This window comes from Dipodomys spectabilis, unplaced genomic scaffold, assembly GCF_019054845.1.
Source record: "Dipodomys spectabilis isolate Male_0828 unplaced genomic scaffold, ASM1905484v1 ptg000178l, whole genome shotgun sequence".
Lineage (NCBI taxonomy): Eukaryota > Metazoa > Chordata > Mammalia > Rodentia > Heteromyidae > Dipodomys > Dipodomys spectabilis.
Window position 1 is genome coordinate 2,557,959 of NW_024870855.1, and position 23,272 is coordinate 2,581,230.

The 23,272-nt window shown below is 43.2% G+C and overlaps 1 protein-coding gene across 1 annotated transcript in view; it reads left to right on the forward strand.

Moving 5' to 3' along the window:
* The window catches only part of LOC122120802 (engulfment and cell motility protein 1-like), a 124,011-nt gene extending 107,760 nt beyond the window's left edge, over positions 1-16,251 (forward strand). The window contains 2 exon segments of the mRNA XM_042695027.1: positions 13,263-13,367; positions 15,893-16,251. Coding sequence (XP_042550961.1) covers positions 13,263-13,367; positions 15,893-16,039 — 252 coding nt within the window. The 3' untranslated portion in view covers positions 16,040-16,251.
* The last annotated feature ends 7,021 nt before the right edge of the window (positions 16,252-23,272 follow it).

Below are 23,272 nucleotides of genomic sequence, written 5' to 3' on the forward strand. Positions count from 1 at the left end.
GTTTTATTTACATATTAAACAGATAATAATATAATGTTCCCAAGGATCAAAACGGTGAAAAGGCTGAGCACAGTAGCTCATGCCTATAATAGCTACTCAGGAGACAGAGATTGGAAGGATCATGGCTTGAGGCCAGCCAAGGCAAAAGAGTTGTTGACTTTCAGTCCTTAATATGAATCTGCTTGAGTTCAGGAAGAGATGAGGCATAAGTAATTTCATCAAGTACTATGTCTAAAATGTGTTCGAAGAGAAAGTAAGGCTTGGTTATAGGAAGGAACTAATGGATTTTTTTAATATAGCTGTTAAGTTTACCTAGAAATCTTCCAGGGAAATCTTACTGCTGCATCTACATTGATACAGCCATAGTTTTATTGTTCAAGGCTACTGGTTGGCAGATGTACATTTTATGTATATCAATGAAAGGAAGGGAAGGAGAGAGAGAGGAGGGAAGGAGGGATGAAGGAGGGAGAGAAGGAAGGAAGAAAGGAAAGAGGAAGGAAGAAGGGAAGAGACAAAGCAAAGAAAGAAGGGAGTCCAACTAGTTAAGCAATTATCAAAGGTCTCCATTTTTAGGCATTTAACAATAGATTGTAGTATATGCCAGGTGCTGGGGTCCATGCCTCTAATCCTAGCTACTTGAAGCTAGCCTGTGCAGGAAGATCCATGAGATTTTTATCTCCAATAAAAACCCACTCAGAAAAAGCCAGATGTGGTGCTGAAGTTCAAGTGGTAGACCACTAGCCTTGAGCAAAAGAAGCTCAGGGACAGTGTACGGGCCCTGAATTCAAGTTTTTTCGGGGAACAATATTAAAAAAAGATATGTTGAAAGAGTACTGGACTTAATTTGAAATGTAAATACATATGTGCTTATGCATGTACACACGCACACATACACATACATACACAAAGAAATACAAGGGGAATGCATGTACAAGGGTCATTCCTGAAACATCTACCTATGGAGCCAAGCTATCTTGATAAGCTTCTGACTTGGCCACATATTTTGCCACTTGTGTTGTCAATAGTATTGGTGACTCAGGTAAAAAGAAGCTGAGAAAGAGGGAAACTTCCCAGTGCTTAAGCTACTGGTCATGTGCTATGTTATTGTTGGGGCTTTGGTGGCTGCTGGCTGGGGGATTCCACTCCTTTATATCTGTACAGTCATGTCCAGTTTGTGGTTAAAATATGCTCTGGCATCTCCTAAGGCTTTCTCCAGAGCTTGCAACTTATTCTTCTCATTTAATGGTGCCAATGTTAATACTCACACATTCTGCAGTGAAGGTTACTCCATGACAGCCATGCAAAGATATCATCCATTGAAATTCTTCACAGACTTACAACCATTAAAATTTGGAGCCAACAGGCCGAAATTTTCTGAATAGAGACCCGGAAACACAACAAATCAAAGAAAGGTTGGACAAATGGGATTGCATGAAGTTGCAGAGCTTCTGCATGGCAAAGGACATAGCTAGCAAGATCAATAGAAAGCCCATGGATTGGGAGAAGATCTTCACTAGCCATACAACAGACAAGGGTCTCATCTCTAAAATATACTTGGAACTCAAAAAATTAAACCCTCAAAAAATTAAACAACAAATCCTCAAAGAAACAACTGCCCCATAAATAAGTGGGCGAAAGACTTGAAGAGAAACTTCTTTGAAGAAGAAAGAAGGATGGCCAATAGACACATGAAGAAATGTTCAACATCCCTAGCCATAAAAGAAATGCAAATCAAAAAAACATTGTGATATTACCTCACTCCAGTTAGAACGGCAAAAATCAAGAACTCTAGCAACAACAGATACTGGAGGGGATGTGGACAGAAAGGAACCTTACTTCATTGTTGGTGGGAATGTAAACTTGTTCAACCACTTTGCAAAGCAGTATGGAGGTTCCTCAAAAGACTTCACATAGATCTCCCCTATGACCCAGCAATCCCACTTTTGGGCATTTACCCAAATGTTTACAAACAAGACCACACTAAAGCTACCAGCACAACTATGTTTATTGCAGCATTATTTACCATAGCTAAGATCTGGAACCAACTCAGATGCCCCTCAGTAGATGAATGGATCAAGAAAATGTGGTATATATACACAATGGAATTCTATGCCTCCATCAGAAAGAATGACATTGCCCCATTTGTTAGGAAATGGAAAAACTTGGAAAAAATTATATTAAGTGAAGTAAGCCAGGCCCAAAGAAACATAGGTCCCATGGTTTCCCTTATTTGCAATACCTAGTATATGTATGAGTCAAGCGGAAAAGGTCAGTAATATGATGTCAGGAAAATGAACCCTTAGATATGTATTTTAATGTTTTTTTCTTTCATGCATGTGTTTCTAACATATTTATAAGATTATCTCTTTGTTGCTTTGTATGTCCCTTCCCCCACAGTATAACCGCTGCTTTCACTATATTTGATGTCAGTATAACTTGTGGAGGAGATGGGGAAAAACCAGTTGTTTAAGGATACAGGTGGACCTGTTGCAACAATGAGAAGTACAAGTTGTCATGTCCAAAATGAGCTTTACAATGTCGGTGCAGGGGGGGGGGGGAAGGGGAAGGGGGGGAAGGAGAAGGATTGGGATGGGGGGAGGGGGGAGGCTGGGAAGGGAGGTGAAGGGTAAACAAAGGAGGAGGCTGCAATGCTTGGTAAGAAATGTACACATTATCCTGCCCATGTAATTGTAACCCCTCTGAACAGTATGTTCACAAATAAAATTAAATTAAAAAAAAAAAAGAAATGTACTCATCACCTTGCCTATGTAATTGTATCCCTCTGTACGGTATTTTCACAATAAAAAACAAAAGTGATAAAGAGGTGGGAAGGAAGGAGTCCTAAAAGGGCAGAGCAAATGGGCTGGGAAGGAAGAAGAGAGGAAGGATGCTGCGGCCTGTGGCATCTCAGCATCTTTGGGCTGTTCAGAATCCCATATGTGCTGGGCTGAGGAAGAAAATCACAGGAACCTTTATCAATGCGGACAGCACTATTTCATTATTCATAAAGACGGGTCCCAAAACCATAACTAGCTTTTGTTTTCAAGGAAGTTTATCCCCCAAGACATTTTTTTGTTAATTGAGTTTTTATGATAATTCTATGTATTATAGACGATTGAGCCAAACAAATTGCTCACATTTATCCTTTTGCTCAGTGAGTTTTAACTCTACTTTTCCCACCTAATGAAGTCATAATCAACCTAGATTTCCAGAAAGATTGTGGGGTAGGGCATGACCTTTCCCGACTTCTCAAGAATAAATTGTAAGGGGAAAAAAAACCCTCAGAATATTCTTTTGTAACCAAGAAAGTTTAGTTTAAATCTGAAATTTGGGGTGTGAGAGGTTTTTTTTTATTTCTGTAGAACGTAGCTCTATTAAATATGTTATTTATTGTGAAAATACTGTACAGTACATTTCTTATCAAGCATTGTTGCCTCCTCCTTTGTTATTCCCCTCCATCCCTTCCCTCCCTCCTCCATAACTACACTCCCCCTTTCCCCCGTCCACCCCCAGGCCTCCCCCCCACCCCCCGCCTAAATTGTAAAGTTTATTTTTCAACATAGTGTTTTGTACATCTCATTGTTGCAGTTGGTCAACCTGTATCCCTATTTAAACAATTTGTTTTTTCCCTTCCCCTCCCCAGATTATACCAATATCAAATACAGTGCAAACAGGGGTTATACTGTGGGGGAGGGACATTAAAAAAATCATGTGGTATCTTATAAATCCATTAGAAACAATAGCAATCTTGGGGTTCATTTCACTTAACATAAACTTATCTGACCTTTTCTGCTTTTATCAGACATATACATATAAGGGAAGCCTTGGGACCTATGTTTCTTTGGGTCTGGCTTACTTCACTTAATACAATTTTTTCCAAGTCTTTCCATTTCCTAACAAATGGGGCAATGCCATGCTCTTGTGAGGTTATCTGAGTGTGTGTGCATGGGTCTGTGCGTATGCATGTATGTACGTGTGTGCATGTGTGTATCCTGGTACACAAACATTAAGGTTTTCGTAACTCACTTCTGACGCTTGAAGGCAAGTGGTCTGTTCTTTACTATCTGGCTCAAAAATTTCCAAAGTTACAGAGCAAGAGGAATGAAACAGGCTGGGGCCTAAGTATCATTGGCTGTACCTGCAGCCCCTCTTCCCATGCTGAGCCTGCTAGTTGCAGGCTCACAGAATTAGCTCAGCTTTCCTTCATATGTCTGGAGTTAGTAGATGGTCTACCCACACTCATCATACCCACCCCGACTACCTCATGTCTTTCCTCTGTCCAGCTTTCCTGGACAGCTTCTCTATTCTGACTTTTCTATGTTCTGCCTGTGACTCTCCCAGTGGCCTTTATAAAAACTCTGTGTTGTGTCCTGAGAAGGCCTGCACCAGGCCAGGCACTGTGGATGTTGTGCACCAGCCTTGGCACAATGGACCTTCCTTAGTCCTCATCACTGTGCTCCTATTCATGCAGCCGGACATCTCAAGTCCTCTGGCTGCCATATGATGGTGACTTCTCTGGGCTTCCTGGACTTCTTAACTCTTAGCCATGTTGATGGTTTCACAGTGTGCTTGGCTGTGGACTGTTTCCAGGGAAAGACCCCCTCAGCAACTTGGAAACCCAGAGCTTTGTGCAGTGGGGGGCTATTGTCTGACAGCATGGGCTTGACATGACCATGTCGGGAAATGTAGGGCCAGGCTACAAGGTTGAGGGTGGCAGGTGGGGAGAGAGAATGAGAGAGAGCAGGCCAATCAGTCCAGTGGTTTGGAATCTTACCGGCTGGCGTGTTTCTCTCATGAGTCTCCTTTGTGCTTTTTACCTGAAAGAATCAAATTTTAATGATGAGCTGTTGGGTTCTCGTGAATTATTTGTAATCCAGATTTCCCTCAGTCTGTAGATGTGGGCTTACGTTTCTAAAACCTTCGTGTGTGTGTGTGTGTGTGTGTGTGTGTGTGTGTGTGTGTGTACACTAATGAGGCCTATATTGTGAGCGAGTCTCTGAAGACTTTTTGCACCTAAGAAAAAGAGCTGTGTCAGTGTAGAGGCACCCCTGCACCCAAGAGCTGTGACCTTGTTGTTAATGCTGGCTGTCACCTGGCTAGGAATGGAGTTCAACCCCACCGGGGAGCCAGGCGCTTGTTCTTTCTATATGATGGTATCACTGTCAAGGCCTGGCCCCAGTAGGCTCTTGCTCCCCACCACTTCCCACCTCCCTGTCTTAGGTTGGATTTGATCATCCATCTTGTCTGTTTTCATCTAGACTATAGAGATTTTTATTGAGTCGAATGGAGGGACCAGGGCTGGAACCAGAAGACACCTTAAGGTTACTTGGTGTGGTCTTTGGGGTCCGGGTCTGTGTGGGGTCACAGTCAGAAGCATTCAGAGCCTCACGGTATAAATGTGAGAGGCAGCTGGGGTTAGAGAGGCCTGAGTTGGGTCCACTGAGAGAGCACAGGAGCTCCATAAAACCTGGCTCCCAGCCCAGGTTTTCAGTGGACACAGGTTCTTAACATCACTCGCACTGGGCTGCTATAGGTTCAAAGCTGTGGCTTCCCTCATGCAGCACTGGGGACCCTGTGCCAAACCCCAAATGCTATGGAAGAAATTACTCTCTCCAATAGTTGTTCAAGCTGGAGAACCACCGGTGTAGGAAAGCACAGATCCACTGCAGCTGAGCTTAGACAATCATCTCTTGGCAGGTTTTTCAGAATTTTCCACTTTGAAGTTGCTTAGCTCCCAGCTGCAGAGTTTCACATGGGACTTCTTTGGGGTCCAGCCTGCAATTGAGGATTTGGAAGAGCTCACCAGAGATTGTTCAGTGTGGAAAGCATGTGCAAGCACCAGCATGCTCCTGGTGTATATGAGTGTGTGTGTGTGTGTGTGTGTGTGTGTGTGTGTGTGTGTGTGTGTGTGTGTGTTTCTGTGTCTGTGTTTTGGACCTCATATGTAACTCTCCTGCCTCTTGGAGATGGTGGCTTTAAACTGCCAGACTGCAGAGAGAAAGGCTTTTTCCTAGTCAAAATGTGTATTCACTCTGTGATTTGTGCTAAAGATTGCTTTAATACCCTATTTGTTGAGCCAAATGTAGGCACTCACATAGCACAAATACGAACTCCTAAATCCTAGAAGGCTTTCCTGCCATATGCCATCTGGCAGGCATTATCGTAATCATCTCTTTGTTACCCATATGAACGAAGGACTAGTGTGGCATTGGTAATTGAGCACCAGCCCCTTTAAACATCCTGTGAGCTACTGCCAGCTCTGCTTCCCCAACCAAGAACCAAGCAGCCCTCTAAAGCACCAAGTACCAGCAGATTTCAGCTTCCTATGGAGGTGCTACTGTGGATAACCATAGCTAGAAATGTGAACCACAGAGCAAGGGAGAGGATGCTGAATTGTATTTCCCATTTCTGAACGAAGAAATCGGTTTCATGCATGAGAGGTCTGAACCCAAAGCAGATGAAGGACAAGGGATTCAGTTGTTGAACCTGAGAGTCAAATATGTTGTAAGGGACACTATATGAGATCCAGGAAGTGGTAAATCCAGGTTCTAGAGGCTCTTCTGTCATGACCTGCGTTAATGGACATGAGTCAGGCATTCTCCCTTCCAGTGAGTCTCAACATGTGGCCCCACCATTACCCTTTACTCCACCTGAAAAATGGTTAGACATTCAGATTCTCTTTGCTTTTCTCTTCCCTTCTTTTTCTTTTTCTTTTCTTCTCCCCATCCCCCCGTTCTTCGCTACCTCCCTCTGTCCCTTCCTCCCTTCTTCCCTCCCTCCTTTCTTTTGTTGGCAATACTTAAGTTTGAATTCAGGCCTTAAACTTGCTAGGCAGGTGCTCTATCATTTGAGCCCTTTTTGCTTTTAATCATGTTTCAAATAAGTTTTTGCCTGGGCCTACTATACCACTCTTGTAGCTGTGATGACAAGTGCATACCATGGTACCCGACTTGTTAGTTGAGATAGAGTCTTCTAACCTTTTGCCCTGGCTGTTCCTGAATGATGCGTGACCCTCTCATGATTGTGTGCAGAGTATCTGGGGTTAGAGACATATACCACCACTCCCATCCAGAGCAGCTAAGATGACAGGCACCTTTAAAGATACAAATTCTTGATCTCACTTCAGGCTTAAATAAACTAGACATTCTGGAAGCAGTTCCAGCAATTGCTGTGTTAGCGAGTCCCCCAGGAGGAGATCAGATGTGTGCTCAAATTTGAGCCCTACTATTTTCCATCAGAGGCTTGTTCTTATCATCTATAAAACAAAGGGCTGGCCTAGATTCTATTTATGGAACACCTCCATCTTCCAATGGCCGAGGAGTTAGGGCCCAGAATAGGTTCAGAGATTTTTCTATCTTAGAGCTTATAACTTTCCCCTTGGATGGATGGTTGGAGTAAGTCAGTCTTGGATGATGGTTGGAATAAGTCAGCCAGAAAGCTGGCATGTAGGTGACAGAAGAGATCCTGATGCATAGGACTCACACACCGAACGACTTCAGATGCTGGCTGGAACACAATCCATGGTCTCCCCAGTGTCCGATCCCCATCTTCCACTCCCACAGCCTCCCTCCGGTGCCCTGGAATGGGACATAGCTATTCCCCTTCCCCAGTGAGCTGTCCATTCTGATTCACAGAGCCTGACATCCACAGGACCCAAGAATGGTGTCTTAGAAGGATGTACACAGGCTTTGCAGTAAAAGTAGGGGGACATTTTAAGCCATTTATCAAAGCTCTTGCAGCTTCCATTCCAAGACAGGTGGAAAAAATAGCATGGATGCAGAAAGGAAAATAAATCTGTACCCAGAGCAGCTCATAAATAAGGAAGGAGTGGCAGAGCCTTGGCTGGGTCCCAGAGCATTTTTGTCACTGTACAGAAGCTTCCAGATACTTCAGCCTGTAATCCTTTTTTCTTAACTGCAATTGTAAATAACGACAAAAGACCCACAAACAACAACAACAACAACAGCCAAGAAAAATAACCAAAATACTAATTTGAAGGAGAGAGGAGGGGCTGGAAGAATGAGAGCCGGAATCAGAAAGAGACGGAACATAGCTCATTCCCAACTAGAAAAGTTTAGTTTAGTTTTATATAAAAATGCACTGCTGTTTCATAATCTACATCAAAGGCAATTTTCAAATTGGCTTTTGTGTGGCAAGAGCCTATTTGCTGGAGACAGTTAGGACATGGTTCATTGCAAATGTGAAGGACTTTGGTCTGGTGTCTGGTGTTTGTGGCGGGGTGGGGGGGGGGTAGGGGGGAGGGGGCAGCAGAGAAATTACAGCTTTGATTAGAACAGATCTAGGCTTACTCTGCATGACACAATGCTGTTGACTGAGCAGCTCAAACTGAGCTAGAACTTGAGTCTGATGTTTGTTTGAAATTTGCTGGGAATTCCAACTGGTCAATCAGATGCTACAAAATTCTGCTTCAAAATCTGCACTCTGAGTTTACCCTCTGATTATGATTCCTGCTGGTTTTATACACATTAAGCAGCTTTGAAATTTTGAATGAGCTACAGGAACTCCAAATGGCTCAGTTTTCTGTCTTTCTTTCTTCTTTCTTTCTATCTTTCTTTCTTTTTTTTGGTCGGTCGTGGGACTTGAACTCTGGGCTTGGGCGCTGTCCCTCAGCTCTTCAGCTCAAGGCAAGCACTCTATCACTTGAGCCACAGCACAACTTCCGGTTTTCTAGTGGTTTTTTGGAGATAAGAGTCTCATGGACTTTCATGCCTGGGCTGGCTTTGTCAGATCTCAGCCTCCTCAGTAGCTAGGATTACAGGCATGAGCCACCGGTGCCTGGCTGGCTCAGTTTTCTTGTTGGGAAAGGAAGAGAAAGTTCATGTTGATCCTGGGAGCATTTGATGAGGCCTAAGGGTTCGAATATGCAAGACACTTTACATAATACCTGCCACATCATAGACACAATTTTAGTAGCTCCACTTACTAACTTGAGGATGAGGACCTTACACATCAATTAAAGGGGACCTTCTGCATCTGTGGGTTTCTCACCCACAGATTCAACCAGCTAGGGATTGAAAAGTATTTGAAAGGAATTCCATCTGGACTGAAGGTGTACAGGTTCTTTGCTTGCCATCATTCATTCCTTCAACTGTACAGTATAACAGCTACCTACACAGCACTCATGTTATATTGGACATCCATTGGGAATCGAGCAAAGGTGTAGAGAACATGGTGGAATTGAAATCCCTTGCTACAACTTCTTAAAGATAATTAAGAATAATGAATAAGTAAAGTATGTGGAGGATGTGTGCAGATGCTTTGCTATTATAGAGAATGCACTGAGCATCATGAGATTTTGATAACGCATGCAGGATCCTGGATCCATTTCTCCACAGATCTTAGGGCACTGCACTATGGTTTTCTTTTTCCTCCTTTTCGAAAATTGTTACCATAAAGGTGATGGACAGACAGGTTACGGTTGCATGGGTCAGGTGATGAGTACATTTCTTTTGGGACATTGTCACCCCTTCCTTTGCTCTTTCCCAGTTTTTCCCTTCCATCCCCATCCACAGGTTGTATAGTTCATTTTTAACATAGTGTCTAGTGAGTACCACTGCCCCATCTGTTCACCTTTTGTCCCTCTATTTCTGTACTCTCCACTTACCCTCCCAAATGAAGAAACAAGACAAAAAGAAAAGAAAACAAAAAAGCAACAAAATACCTCTTGTTTCATTTTCTAGAGGTCACATTGATAAATATGATTTTATATGATCAGATATACATAGGCATTGTGCCTCTGAGTTCCTCTCCCCTAAGAATATCCTCCTTTGGTCTTGCTGTATGTGAATGTTTACAGTCCTGTAGCTATGTTGGTTTTTAACTGGAAGGATCTGTGGAGAACAGTTGTAACTTCTTTGATCACCCAGGTGCCCAAGGATGGGTGTGATTGATGCAAGGTGTCTTCACTGGGATTGTAAATGCTAAACTCAAACAAGTTTGATGGTGCCTGAGCCATGGGGATTTTACATGGTCATCTTCATCTACCTAGTGTTTAAGAGAGTTGTTGGAATTAGATTCAGAGAAATTTATTTTTCTTCTCTCATTTCCGTGTGTATTTATTTTGGGATTACATTGATAAGTCGATACTAGCAGTAGGTCTGAAATAAATGTCACGGTTTTCTCTTTTATGTCTGACGCCCTTTCCTTTACTGGCTGGCCTGTGCTTCAGGATGGCTCGTATTGATTAGCTGATGTCAAATAAACTTTTGTCGGTCTATGAAAGTCCAATGTTGGCAGTGCCAAAATAAAATAAATGCATCTGGCTTGTCATACTGGTAGGAAGGGGAAACGTAGGAACAGGAGATGGATGGTTGAAATGCATTGTCTACAGAAGTCCTGTGTACTTGTTCACAGACAAGTAGGGAGGGCCGGGAGCTGGTGAACTTGGTTTCCTCGTCAGTCATGTGGATACCACAAGAGGACCAGGTGGCTGCGTTATTCTGACACTTCACACATGTCAGGTTCTCTGCAGTGGAAGCCCTCAGAAAGGCAACTTTTCTTTTTTTTTTTTTTTTTTTTTGGTCCGGTCGTGGGGCCTGAACTCTGGGCCTGGGTGCTGTCCCTCAGCTCTTCAGCTCCAGGCTAGCGCTCTACCACTTGAGCCACAGAGCCACTTCCGGCTTTTTCTTTTTGCTTATATGGTGCTGGGGAACTGAACCCAGGGCCTCAGACATGCAAGGCAAGCGCTCTACCACTGAGCCACCTTCCCAGCCCAGAAAGGCAACTTTTCTATGTCACTTAGGTTGATGAAAATCTCATGCCTCCAAGATCCAGTGTGTATACAATGGGAGAAATTCCACTAAACTCTACTAAATCACTCTGCCTAGGAGATCATTTAAGTACAAATGGCTCTTGTGGTGAATTCTCTGGTTGTCCATTTCCAATCATGGATATTGTTTCCCCTGTTACCGCTATAGTATAGGAGTTGGTCCTTCACCACAGTGAATGAGGCATGTCAAACCCAGCTGAACCATACTGTGTGACACACTGTATGTGACACACCATATGATTTATGCGCTCTCTCTCTCTCTCCCTCTCTCTCTCTCTCTCTCTCTCACACACACACACACACACACACACACATTGGTCATAGTATTTGAGTATTCTAAAAACTTTCCAACATTTTAATAAATGATTGAGGAGGAAATGTTAAAATGTAACATATTGGACTCAGTACTTTGGTGCTGTTTGGATGTGGTGAACTTGTGTGGTTTTAAAGCAGGAGCTGTGGCCTGGAGCTGTCATTTATCAGCTCATAAGCAAGTTTTCAAATCAGCTTTAGGAAAATAGTTTAGATGTACACTTTAATAATATAGCAAAGTGTGGGTGGTTTGAACCTTACATAAGAAGGCCTTCCTGTACACAAATAAGAAAAAAAATGCTGTTAGACTAGAATTTATCCCAGCATAAAAGAAAAGGAGGTGGGGAGGGAGGAAAGGAGTGAGAAGAACTCAAAGTGATTATTAAAAATGTAATAAAGAGTCAAAATGAAAATATGCAACTTTTCAAGATTGTGAGGTGAAAGCAGTAGTCATTAATAATCGTTGAACAGTTTAAAAATATTTTTACACTGACAGATATCATGTGTGATACTCTCATGTATAGTATATGTTGAAATAAATAAACATTGTGGAATAGTTAAATCTACTTAATTAACACATGCTTAATCACACATAGCTATTATTTTTGTAGTGAAATTCGATACCTCCCCACCCCCAGCTCCTATTCAGCATAGAGCTAGAATTACAAGTCAGAGCAATTAGACAAAAGAAAGAAATGACAGTCATATATACAGGAAAGAAGGAAGTCAAGTTATTTGTAGATGATGCACTTTTATGAACAGAAAAATCCTAATGATGTCACCAAATAAATGGTGAGAACTACTAGATAAATTCAGCAAACTTAGATACAAGTCCAATATGATAAAGCACTGAAACAAGGACACAGGATGACCCATTGCAACCATGATAACCACAATACAGTATATTGGAAATGAACTTTACAACTTTGGGGGGAGGGGAGGAGTGAGGGAGTTGGGAGAGGGAAGGGATAGTGGGAGAACAACAAGGGAGAGGGTAACAATGCTCAACAAGAAATGTACTCATTGCCTTACTCGTATCAGTGTAACCCCTCTGTACAGCATCTGTACACGAAAATAAAATTGGAAAAATGTGTAGCATCTCTACCTACAGTCCTCAACAACAAATTGCCTTTGACTCTGTGCAACACTGAGAATTGAACCAGTGCCTTGGGCATGCTAGGCACGCTCTTCTACCACTAGGCTACATCCTCAGCCTTTGTTCTGCTGGCACAGGTTGTCATGATATGGAGCTCCCCATCCGTCTGCCTCAGTCTCCCACATGCTGGGCTTACAGGAATATACCACAGCACCCCACTTGGATGTTCTTTTCATGTGTTCAACAGGAAAAAAAACCAAAATGGAAAACATGACTTCCTCTCAATCATTCACTGTTCAGATCTGCATTTTCAGTCCAGTGTTTGGTGTGACTGGTTTTGATGTGTCCAGGCAGAGAGCTGTTTTTTGCCCGAAGAGCTATCATAGTGTTCATTGATCAATTAATGTCATACATACACAAATATTTGTCTGAGCCAGGTCTGCTCTTTGGTTAGGCACATTGGTAACATTGGGCCATATGTGGAGTCCATCATGCCAGACACAATCCTCAGAAACATGCTAGTGTCAGCAGACTACACAGGTCAGACATGAGCCCAGCGCCTGTAGAGGCCTGGGGACTGTGTCTCCAAGACAGTTTACAAAGCCGATGGATAGGCGTGGCCAGACCGACCTTCATGCATAAGCCTGAGGATGGGTCAGATCCGGGAGTAATGGCTCCCTTCAGTCAGCTCCTGAAATGGATGCAGAGTCACTCCAGCCCAGATATTTCTCGCCCTGTGCCACTGGCTTCACTTCAATGCAACTGCCGGAGATTGAACTTGCGTGTTATTTTCTTTTCCTTGAAATGTGACATGACTAAGGATGATCCTGTGTTTCGATCTTTAACTGGGTTTCCAGCCCTGGGTTATAAAAAGTGATTTAGCTGAGCCCATAGAGCTTGAAGAAGTTCCTCTGCCCATCCCAATAGGTTGACATAGTTGGTCATTGGGAACTTAACCTTCAGTCTTGAGGTGGGCAAGGTGCACCTCCACTGTCTTTCCCCCTGCTATGATTGGCAAAGTCTGCTGAAGAATTAACCTCACCTAGTACTTGATTTTTATTGCAGAATCATGTCAACCCTGCCATGGACTTCACCCAGACTCCTCCTGGGATGCTGGCTCTTGACAACATGCTGTACTTCGCCAAACATCACCAAGATGCGTATATTCGGGTAAGCAAGATTAGAATTCTAATCTCACACCTACAGGTACAGAGGTATTTGCTTTAGATGTGCAACTCCAGAGTTTTTGCCCCCATCCAACTAAAAAAAATTTAAATTTACCATAATTGATCTGGTAGTATGTAATAGGGATTTTTTTTAACTTTTGGATTTCTCCCTTCAGTGATGTTTAGAAAATTTTGTTGATATCAGGAAAATCTTTTAGATAGATTGCTATTGAGTTATGAAGAAAAAGGACATTTTAAATAACCAGGAAAAGAAACGAAGTGTTTACCAAAAATGTGCACAACCTTGGATTTCATGGAGAGCTCTTTAGACATATTAAAGTTAGAAAGAAGGCTCCAGTTCTTTCTAGCATGATGTATTCTTCTATGTCTCGTGCTAAAAATGCAACCAAGTAAATAAAAAGCAAGAGGAAAATGGGAGAGGTGGGACGAGAGAAATTTCCCATATTTCCTAGCAGAGTAGTCACGCTCACTGACCAAGTTGTCTTACCGGTGTGGGGCAGGAGAAAGGGGAGGCCATTGCTGCTCCTGTGGAATAGCAGATCCTTCCTATGGACTGGGTGGCCCCCTGTGGGGAGGGCAAAGCCTGAGTGTGGAGCCTCGGGTGCCAGTGACATAGAAGGCTTGTCCAGCAGGTGGCACAGCTGGGAGCCTGAGATTCATGATGCTGCCTCTTCTCTGCCTTCTGGGAGAAGAGCCAGGATGCAGAATGGATCCAAGGGAGATCCGGGAGGGGGATACACAGATGGAACAAGGGCACTGCCTCATGGATGAGCTACCCTCATAATTATGTAGAAATGTAGGAAGCATTTGATGAATGCATTGCCCCCAAATTAGAATCTGAGCTCAAAATCAGATTTGATCATTCCAGCATGAACTCCGACATTGTCTCCTGCTCGGTTCTTTGTGGTACTGGCTTCCTAGAGATCAAAGTTTAAGACTTGAACTGTCCCTGACTCATTGCCTCAACCTGGGCAATTCCTCTTGTCTGGAATATTGGGAGACTTGAAGGCTTGAAGCTAGGACCACATTTCCCCAGTGGCATGTTTGAAACTTGGTGGGCATTATTTTGGGGGGGGGGGTACCATGTCTAGCAGGGAATTAATGGTTACAATCTGTAATACAGGGGATCACCCTGCAATGTGTGTGTGTGTGTGTGTGTGTGTGTGTATCTACCTAAGTAGACAGGTAAACTGACTATATTTTCTCTCTCCCTCCCAGCTTATTCCATTCTACAAGTTATCATTGTGTGTAGCTGAATTGTGTGCTATTGCCAGTAGCATGTCTAATTTTACTAGCAAAATTGAAGTTCAAACCTACAAGGGACTTGCTGTGGTGAGGCTACGGTTAGCCGCATGGTAAGGCAAGGTCCCCCTGTCCATGTGTTCTCCCATGCACCTGGGTCCTGCCTGTTCTCAGATATTCTCTTCTTCCTAGTCCTCACAGCACCTGTGATTGCCCACAGCTGGCCCAATGGAAGAAGGGCAGTTTGGCTTCTTTCCTGCATTTAGTAGCATCTCTCGCCTGACCTGGATGGTATCCCTGTTGGGTGAGCTTTCTCTGGTGTCTGCCACTTTGGAAGAGCAAGAAGAGGAGCAGTATATGCAAATGACTGTGCACCTAGAGACCAAGGACAGATGGTAACTCCTGAGAAACCTGATGAAAAGGAGACTTCGGGCTGTGTCCATTGTATACAAGGGTGACAACAGAGAAAACCCCAAGGGCCACAGCCAGTTGTCCCAGTGCAGCAGAGCTGACAGCTTGCAAAGACTAGAAATTAGTCCCACTTGTGTTGCCTCCATTGTCCAGTAAGTGAATAGTTGCTTACAGAATTGAAGCATGTTGCTGAAGTCTTTACTGTATACTTCTTTATTTGCATACTCAATTTAGAGATTGGCCTCTCACTGCATTTCCCAGGAGGATCCTGATGTAGTTGGCTCAAGTGATCCTCATGCCTCAGCCTCCCCAGTAACTGGGACTCTGGGCCTGCACCCCTGCTCCCAGCTCCCTTCATGTAGCTTTACGGATGAGGAAATGGAGGTGTGAGAAATATCTTGCCATTCTGCAATGCCTCATATCTGAAGGCATGATAAACATTCTGAGATAGATCAGACTGTTTATATTACCTAAAGTTTATTTGCATCCAATGACTCTTAGCTATCCTAGCCTGTGAATGCAGTCCTGGCTTCTGATGGTGCCAGGGAAGTAAGTGTTGTGCCTAGGTTGCAGGACCCCCACCAAGAAGACCACCGAGAGTCAACTTTACAGCTGTTTTGAGGTTTTATTTAGGCGGGCTGCAGCTCGGGCCTCATCCTACACTCTGACACAGCGGAGCCTAGGAGGAGAGCCCCAAGTTAAGGATTTGCAGGTCTTCTAAAGGCATACAACCAGGTGGGTTAGCACCACGTATTGCTCTGCTCTGAAACGAGCAACAAATGGTCACTGCCTCAAGTACTTTAACCCTTCAGTGAGCATTCGCATGTTTCCAGTTATTTTCTCCCTCCCTTCCAGCTTATCCCATTCTACAAGTTAGAACGAGACACTTCAGCTCAAACATGGCATCTGTCTGGAGCTTATCACCACACATTAAGAGCTACCGATAACTGTTGTCTTAGGACAGAATTCCTTAAGTTACCTTCAGACAGTGTAGTTGAGTGAATGAGAACACAGGGTGATCATGAAAGTTGCCCATCAAATGCCTAGAAAAGCTGGGGTCATCCTCCAATCCCTGCTGTACAAATGCAGTAGGAGGCAATGTCACAGGAGCACCATGGCCTGACCTTTAAAAAACAAGTAATTGATTTTATTGTATTGTAAAGATGCTGCACAGAGGGGTTACAGTTACATGAGTAAGGTAATGAGTACATTTCTTGTTGAGCATTGTTACCCCCTCCCTTGTTGTTCTCCCACTATCCTTTTCCTCCTCCACCTCCCTCACTCCTCCCCCCACCCTGAAGTTTTAACATTCATTTCCAATATACTGTCTTGTGGGATCATTGTTGCAGTGGGTCCTCTGGTGTCCTTGTTTCAATGTTTTGTTATTCCCCTTACCCTCCCCAAAGTAGAGAAATGTATGTACAAGATTCAGGGTACCAAAATCAAATGCAGTGACAACAGGGGAAGAACATAGAAAGGAAACCAAAAAATCACATTGTACTTTAAAATTACAACAAAGAAACATCACTTTTGCCCATATCTTGGGGTTCATTTCACTTAACACCATCTTATATGGTCATATGTAAATAGCTTGAGAGGTTTTCTGCTCACCTGATAAAATTATCCTAACTATATAGTAATTATTGCAAGTGAGGGAAACCATGAGATGTCTTTTTCTTTGGATCTCACTTACTCCACTTAATATGATTTTTCCAGGTCTTTCCGTTTCCTAACAAATGGGGTGGTGACATTCTTTGTAAGCAAAGAATAAAATTCAATTTTATGTACATATATATGTGTGTGTGTGTGTGTGTGTGTGTGCGCACACGTGTGCATGTGTGTGTGTGTGTGTGTGGTGTGTGTGTACCACATTTTCTTAATCCATTGATCTACTGAGGGGCATCTGGGTTGGTTCCATATTTTAGGTATTATGAATAATGCTGCAATAAAGATAGTTGTGCTGGTAGCTTTACTATGGCCTTGTTTGTGATCACTTGGGTAAATGCCCAGAAGTGGGATCCTCATATATTACCCTGCCCCAGAATGGCCTGGCCTTTTCCAGTATTTTCTGACTCAGTCTTTGTACTGATTCACTGAAGGGGCAACTGAGACTCAGCAGGTAAGAGACTTCACAAGGAAGTGGTTAGACTTTCCTTGTCTATAACAAGTGACTGAGAGAAACTGTTTCAAGGGAGAAAGGTGTGTTTTGGCTGGCTTCCGGCCTCTTCAGTCCAGGCTCGGTTGTGATAGGCTTGTGGTGAGTCAGACATCATAGCATCAGGAGTGAGCAATGACAGAGGCTGCTTTCCTCATGCAGCCAAAGCAGGCTTCCAGTACAGGCAGGGATGGCCAGACATGCCCCCAGTGGCCTATTGTACTAGGACGGAACTGCTAAGGTTTCAGTACCTCCCCCAGCTAGGTCCACAAGCAAAGGACCAAGTCTACATTTCCTACTCAATCACAAACTGATAGAAGCTCTGCAATTCACCTCAGTTGCCTTTCTTCAGCCCTCACGCTGTGTGCATTCTCCCCAGCCATGCTGGAAGCACACAGAAACAAGTACAGATCACCAGTGGTACTGTCTGCACCTTGTCACAGTCCTCACATGCCATAGGGAAGATGTGTTGCCTGCACTTACTCCCAAACCCTAGTCCCTCCTAATTCAGTGGCTGTGCTTAAATTTTGTAAAAGTGTGCATTCAGAGTTTGTTCAAGACCAACTCATGTGAATATCCAGTATAGAAGTAGTGACAAAAACACCTGTGTCTAGGTCCTCAGGATGCTGTGGAAGGACGATCTCAGGCCTGTGCTCTGCCTGGTTCTTCAGGACTTGCTCGAAAATGGCCACCTCAGCCATGCCTACAGACAGGTGCTGACATGCTGACACAGGTGTGGATGTGGTTGGACAGCTTCCTGCAAAGAGAAGAATGACCTGTCAGTGCCCTGGTTGGGGAATATTTGCATCTGTAAATATTCCTGAGTGATGCCAAAGAGGAGCCCCTTCAGTGAGCCCAGGCCTGGCTCTGTGGGACTGGATGGCATCAGTTGCCGTACACACTCAGATCATGAATGGACCAGATCCTTCCTTTAGGACAGAATTTACCTAGGAAAATGTTCTCACTATTGCACAGGCACACATCACAGCTCTTCCCTACTATCCGGAGAGAAACAACCCACAGAAAGGGGTCACAATTTGGAGAATTGACATTTTTCCTACTTGGATTGTAGGTTTTCACGAGCTCTCATGTGAGTTTCAGTGGGAAACAGAATGGAAACAAAGGGGTCTGCTTTGGACCCAAGAGTTGGTATTTTCTGGCATGATTGGGTTGAGAGAGTCATGAGAATGTGAGGAGAAGAACACTAAGAATTCTTCCTCACCAACTGCTCACACTGCGATGAAGAAATTTGCACCAATTGCAGGTGGTACTTGGATTGCCTGTCTTCCCTGTGTGAACCCCCTGGAAGGATCAGTAAAATGCCAGGCAAAAAGTCCTGACCAGCCTGGTACTGATGGCTTTGCTTCCTTCTGAAATTCTCACTATCCAGGTGGTTGAGCTCTCAAGACTCCATTTGAACCCTGTGCCTGCAGGGAAGTCCAGGAGACTGTTATTTCCAAATCAACACCAAAAGAGCCATATGTGGAGCTGTATTGAAGTGATAGAGAGCACTAACCTAACCTTCAGTACATAGGCTTAGAGACAGTGCCCAGACCCTGAGATCAAGGCCCAGAATGATCACAGAAGAAAAGGCCTGAATGACAAACTTGTTTCCACAAAAGTTATTGAGTCCATTCTGCTATCCAGGGGCCAAATATGTCAAGAGTAGATGGCAGCAAAGTTGGAAACACAGTTCACAATGGCCTGCAGTGTGATGGACATTTGGATGTCACTGAGTGACCACATTGATCCACCGCTGCAAGGAAGGAAGCTGGGTGCACAGTGAGGCCATGTCTGTAGAAGGTGGGCCAACCTCCCCACCTGCTCCCCACCATGCGCTGTCTAAAATGAGGCTTACTCTTGTCTTTTTGCAATCTGCTAACCTGGCTTGAGGAGAAAGGGCCTGGCTTCCAGAAAACAGACATTTAAGCTTCCATTTCAAATCTTGATCCCTGGAGAATGTACCAAATAGAGGTGTCACCGAGGTCATTTTCCAGAATGAGCAAGATCTGTTTGTGCAGAAGTTCTCGGGGCAGGTCTCTGAGAAGGGACTGGCTGCAGAAAGGAAGCATGTCCTGCACTGCCTGGTGCTGGCAGAGGGGGTCTAGAGCTGCTGCTGTTTGGAGAAGTAGGAGAGGAAGCGGTGGGCACCGCCAGCACTGCATCACAGTTGGATGTTCTCAGCTGCTTGCCTCCATTCTTACCACTAAACATGTTGGAGAAAGAGGATGAGGATCTTGTTTTTTTAATCCAGCTAGACAGTCTATGTCACTTAATTGAAGAGTTAAGTCCGTTAATGTTGAGAGATAGGACTGAGAGGTATTTGGGAGTTCCTGCCATGTAATCCACCTTCTTGGGGGCTGCAGCTACTGGGTTCCTCCTATGGTTCTTGGATTCTCAGTTTGGGTGCCGTTTCTTGGCCTTTATTGTGGTCTTGTTGGTTTTCTATGTGTAGGACATCTTTCAGAATTTTTTGTAGGGGTGGTTTGGTGGAGATATATTGTTTCAATTTTTCTTTGCTATGGAAGGTTTTTATTTGGCCTTCAGTTATGAAGGAGAGTTTAGCTGCGTACAGTATTCTTGGTTGATAGTTGTTTGTCTTTAGGGCATGGCATACATCATTCCAGGCTCTTCTTGCTTTGATTGTCTCTGCTAAGAAATCTGAGGTGATTCCAATTGGTTTCCCTTTATAGCTGATTAATCTTTTTTCCTTGACAGCTTTAAGGATCTTTTCCTTGGTCTGAATTGATCCTGTGTGGATTATACTGTGACGGTTGGATGTCCTATACTGGTCTGGTCTATTTGGGGTTCTAAAAGCTTCTTGTATCTGAATAGGCCTATCTTTTTGCATGTTTGGGAAGTTCTCTGCTAGTATCCTGTTAAACAAATTTCCTAGACCATTAACTTCTGTTTCTAGATGCTCCTCTACACCCATTATCCTCAATTAGGCCTTCTGATGGTGTCTTCCAAGTGTTGGATAGATCTATCATATTTCTTGGACTTGTCTTGGATGGTTGTATGTTCTTTCTCTATAATATTAGGCTGTCTTCAATCCCCGAGATTCGATCTTCTGCATGGTTTAACCTGCTGTCAAGACTTTCTACTTTGTTTTTTATTTCTTTTCCTTCTAATTGGTCAGCTTTGATGGCTTCAAATTCTTTGTTGAAGCTTTGTTTTAGATCTTGTATGAGCTTCTTTATTTCCTTAATTTGGTGTTCAGTGTTTGTTCTCAAATCACTTAGTTGATTGGTTATGGTTTCCTTGGACTCCCATTCCTTCTGTTGGGTTCCATTCAGCATTCCCTTTGTGGTCTCCTTGACTTCCTTCAGCTCTTTGTTAGTGGATTCCATGAATGCCTTTAGTGTTCTTTGTGTATTCTCATCCTGCTCTCTCAATTCCTGTATTACTCTTTGCTTAGCTTCCTCACGTTCAGGCCATTCCTGTAGTTCTCTTTGAGTGTTCTCAGCCTGCTCACGCCATTCCTGCCTTTCTCTTTGAGTGTTCTCACTGCTCTCGCAAATCCTGTATCAGTTTTTGAGTAGCTTCCTCACGCTCATGATATTCCTGTATAAACCTTTGGTTTGCCTCCTCTCTCTCCCTATCACGCTCATACAGAGTCCTTTGTATGTTTTCAATCTTTTCATTTACCATGTTTGCCAGCAGTGTTTATAGAGCTATTTGGGAACTCTCCTCTGGATTATTCATTATCTGTTCTGTCCCCTGATTATCATGAGTGGGAGTTGAGATACCCGGACTTGCCATTTTCCTTGTGTTTTTCTGGCTTACTCTGCCCATTTGGGATGAAAATAACCAGTTTTGCGCTAGAACACTATCCTAAGGCAAGCATCAACCAAAGTCTGTATTTGCACAGTCAATAGTCTGCAGATACAGTCTAGTTCGACAGATACATCTATTCAACATCAAACAACTATATATTAATGGGCTACGAAGAATGGGCAAAGAAGAATTTGGCAAACCAGAAATTATTAGGTTTAGGGAGAGGTGTGGGTAAAAATAGGAATAGAGAGATATGGGAAGGCACAGGGAGAGTTAACTAAGTCCTACTCTCAAAGCAGGAAATACGTTGGATAGGATGAAAGAAGAGAGAGGGGAAAAAAGAAGAAAGAGAAAGGGGAAAAAAAGAGACCCAAAAAATAGACAAGTAAAAATTAAAAATTAAACATAGCAATGCTTAAAAATTATACATATTTGAAAATGAAATATTCAGAGAAGATTGTGGATATGATGAGAAAAGGGGAGGGATATAAAGGAGATGTGACAAACTTAAAAAAAAAACTACTTAAAATATTGTGTAAGTATAGAGAGGTAGTACGGCTATTAAGAAATTTAAGTCTAAGAGGTTTTGAATTGAGTAATAAATTTCTGGATTAAGTGTGTACCTCCCCCACAGCATAACCCGTGCTTTCACTGTATTTGATGTCGGTATAATTTGTGGAGGGGAAGGGGAAAACCAAGTCGTTTAAATAGGGATATAGGTGGACCCATCGCAACAATGAGAAGTACAAGTCGTTATGTCGAAAACGAACTTTACAACTTTGGTGGGGGGGGCAGGGAGGATTGGGGGGGGCAGGGGGAGGATGGGAAGGGATGGGAAGGGGAAACAAAGGAGGAGGCTACAATGCTTGATAAGAAATGTACTCATTATCTTGCCCATGTAATTGTAACCCCTCTGTACAGTATTTTCACAATAAAAAAAAAAGAGAGAGGATGAGTATGCTGCTGCCAGCTGTGGGAGTGAGATTTGGGAATGGGGCCCTGGAGGTGGGGCAAGGCAAGTACTTCCCATGGTGGAGCTGAATTGATTGTGCCACACTCCTGGTTCCCTTAGTTCTTCCCCACCGGCCTGGGAGGTGGAGCATTGTCATTGGTATACTAGCTTTGGAAAATTTAAAAAGATTGAGTCTATAGTAGTATAAAATAATAAGAACAAGTGCATCACATCATTTGTCATAGGCCGGGATTCTACCTGCAGCCCTTACACAGTGGTCACTTCCTCAGAGCAGGATCACAGAAAGCACATCAGTCAAATGCCAGAGCCACTCACAGATTCCTAAGGGAATGTAAATCCTCTTCACCCATCATTTCACTGAGTTCAAATAATTCTTCAATAGTTGCCCTCCTGAGCTCTTATGCCAGTCACAGGAAGAAGATATACTATCTTTTCTCTATTACACAGTTGAAGAAAGATTTACCTCACAATATGAGTTCCAGTGGACAAAATGTCAGCAGGCCCAGCAGACACACATGACCAGGAAGGAAAGTGAGGACTCTGCTCCTAGAATCACCCACAGAGCAGTAGCAAAGGAGCCCAGCAAGAGAGCAATAGAGGATAATGCACACTCACCATCTGGGAAGGGAATGTTGTTTCAATCCTCAACTGTAAATTACCTGCCAGATGATTGTGACTCACATCTGCAATTTCAGTGTCTCAGGAGCCTGAGATCTTCAACCTTATACAACTGAGATACACGCTGCCATTCCAGATATCCTTGCAGACTGTTGAAACCTAAGACGGTCAAAACTTACAGCTTCATATCTATGGCCATACAGTGACAGCTTCATATCTATGGCCATACAGTGACAGATTACACGGTCAGAAATCACATGGAGTTCACCTTTTGCAAGAAATCTGCATTTCATGAAATGGTAAATTCTATGAGATGCAAAAGTAGAATATTAAACTCAACTTCATAATGGAATCACTGCCCAAAGGAATGACCTAACAGCATCAGTGCTGGATGTGATGAGAGGGGAAACAAAGCTGAAGATACAATGTTTTGTTGTAAAGAGAAATGTTTCTTCTGTGAGGAGCTTTCAGATAGCTTTCCTTTCTAATTTTGTTTTCAAAAATGATTTAGAAAGAAGTGTTCTCTTTTCAAGTCGGTATTTTGTTTCAGCTATTTATCATGAATTTCCAGTTTTACTGGAATATAAGCAGCAAATATGTATCAATTTTCAATCTTTTGGTAGAGTTTTCTTTATAAACAAAGTATATTTGAGATCAATAAAGTTGTGTATTGCCATTGCATCTACTGCAGATGACCTGTGATTCTCTACCT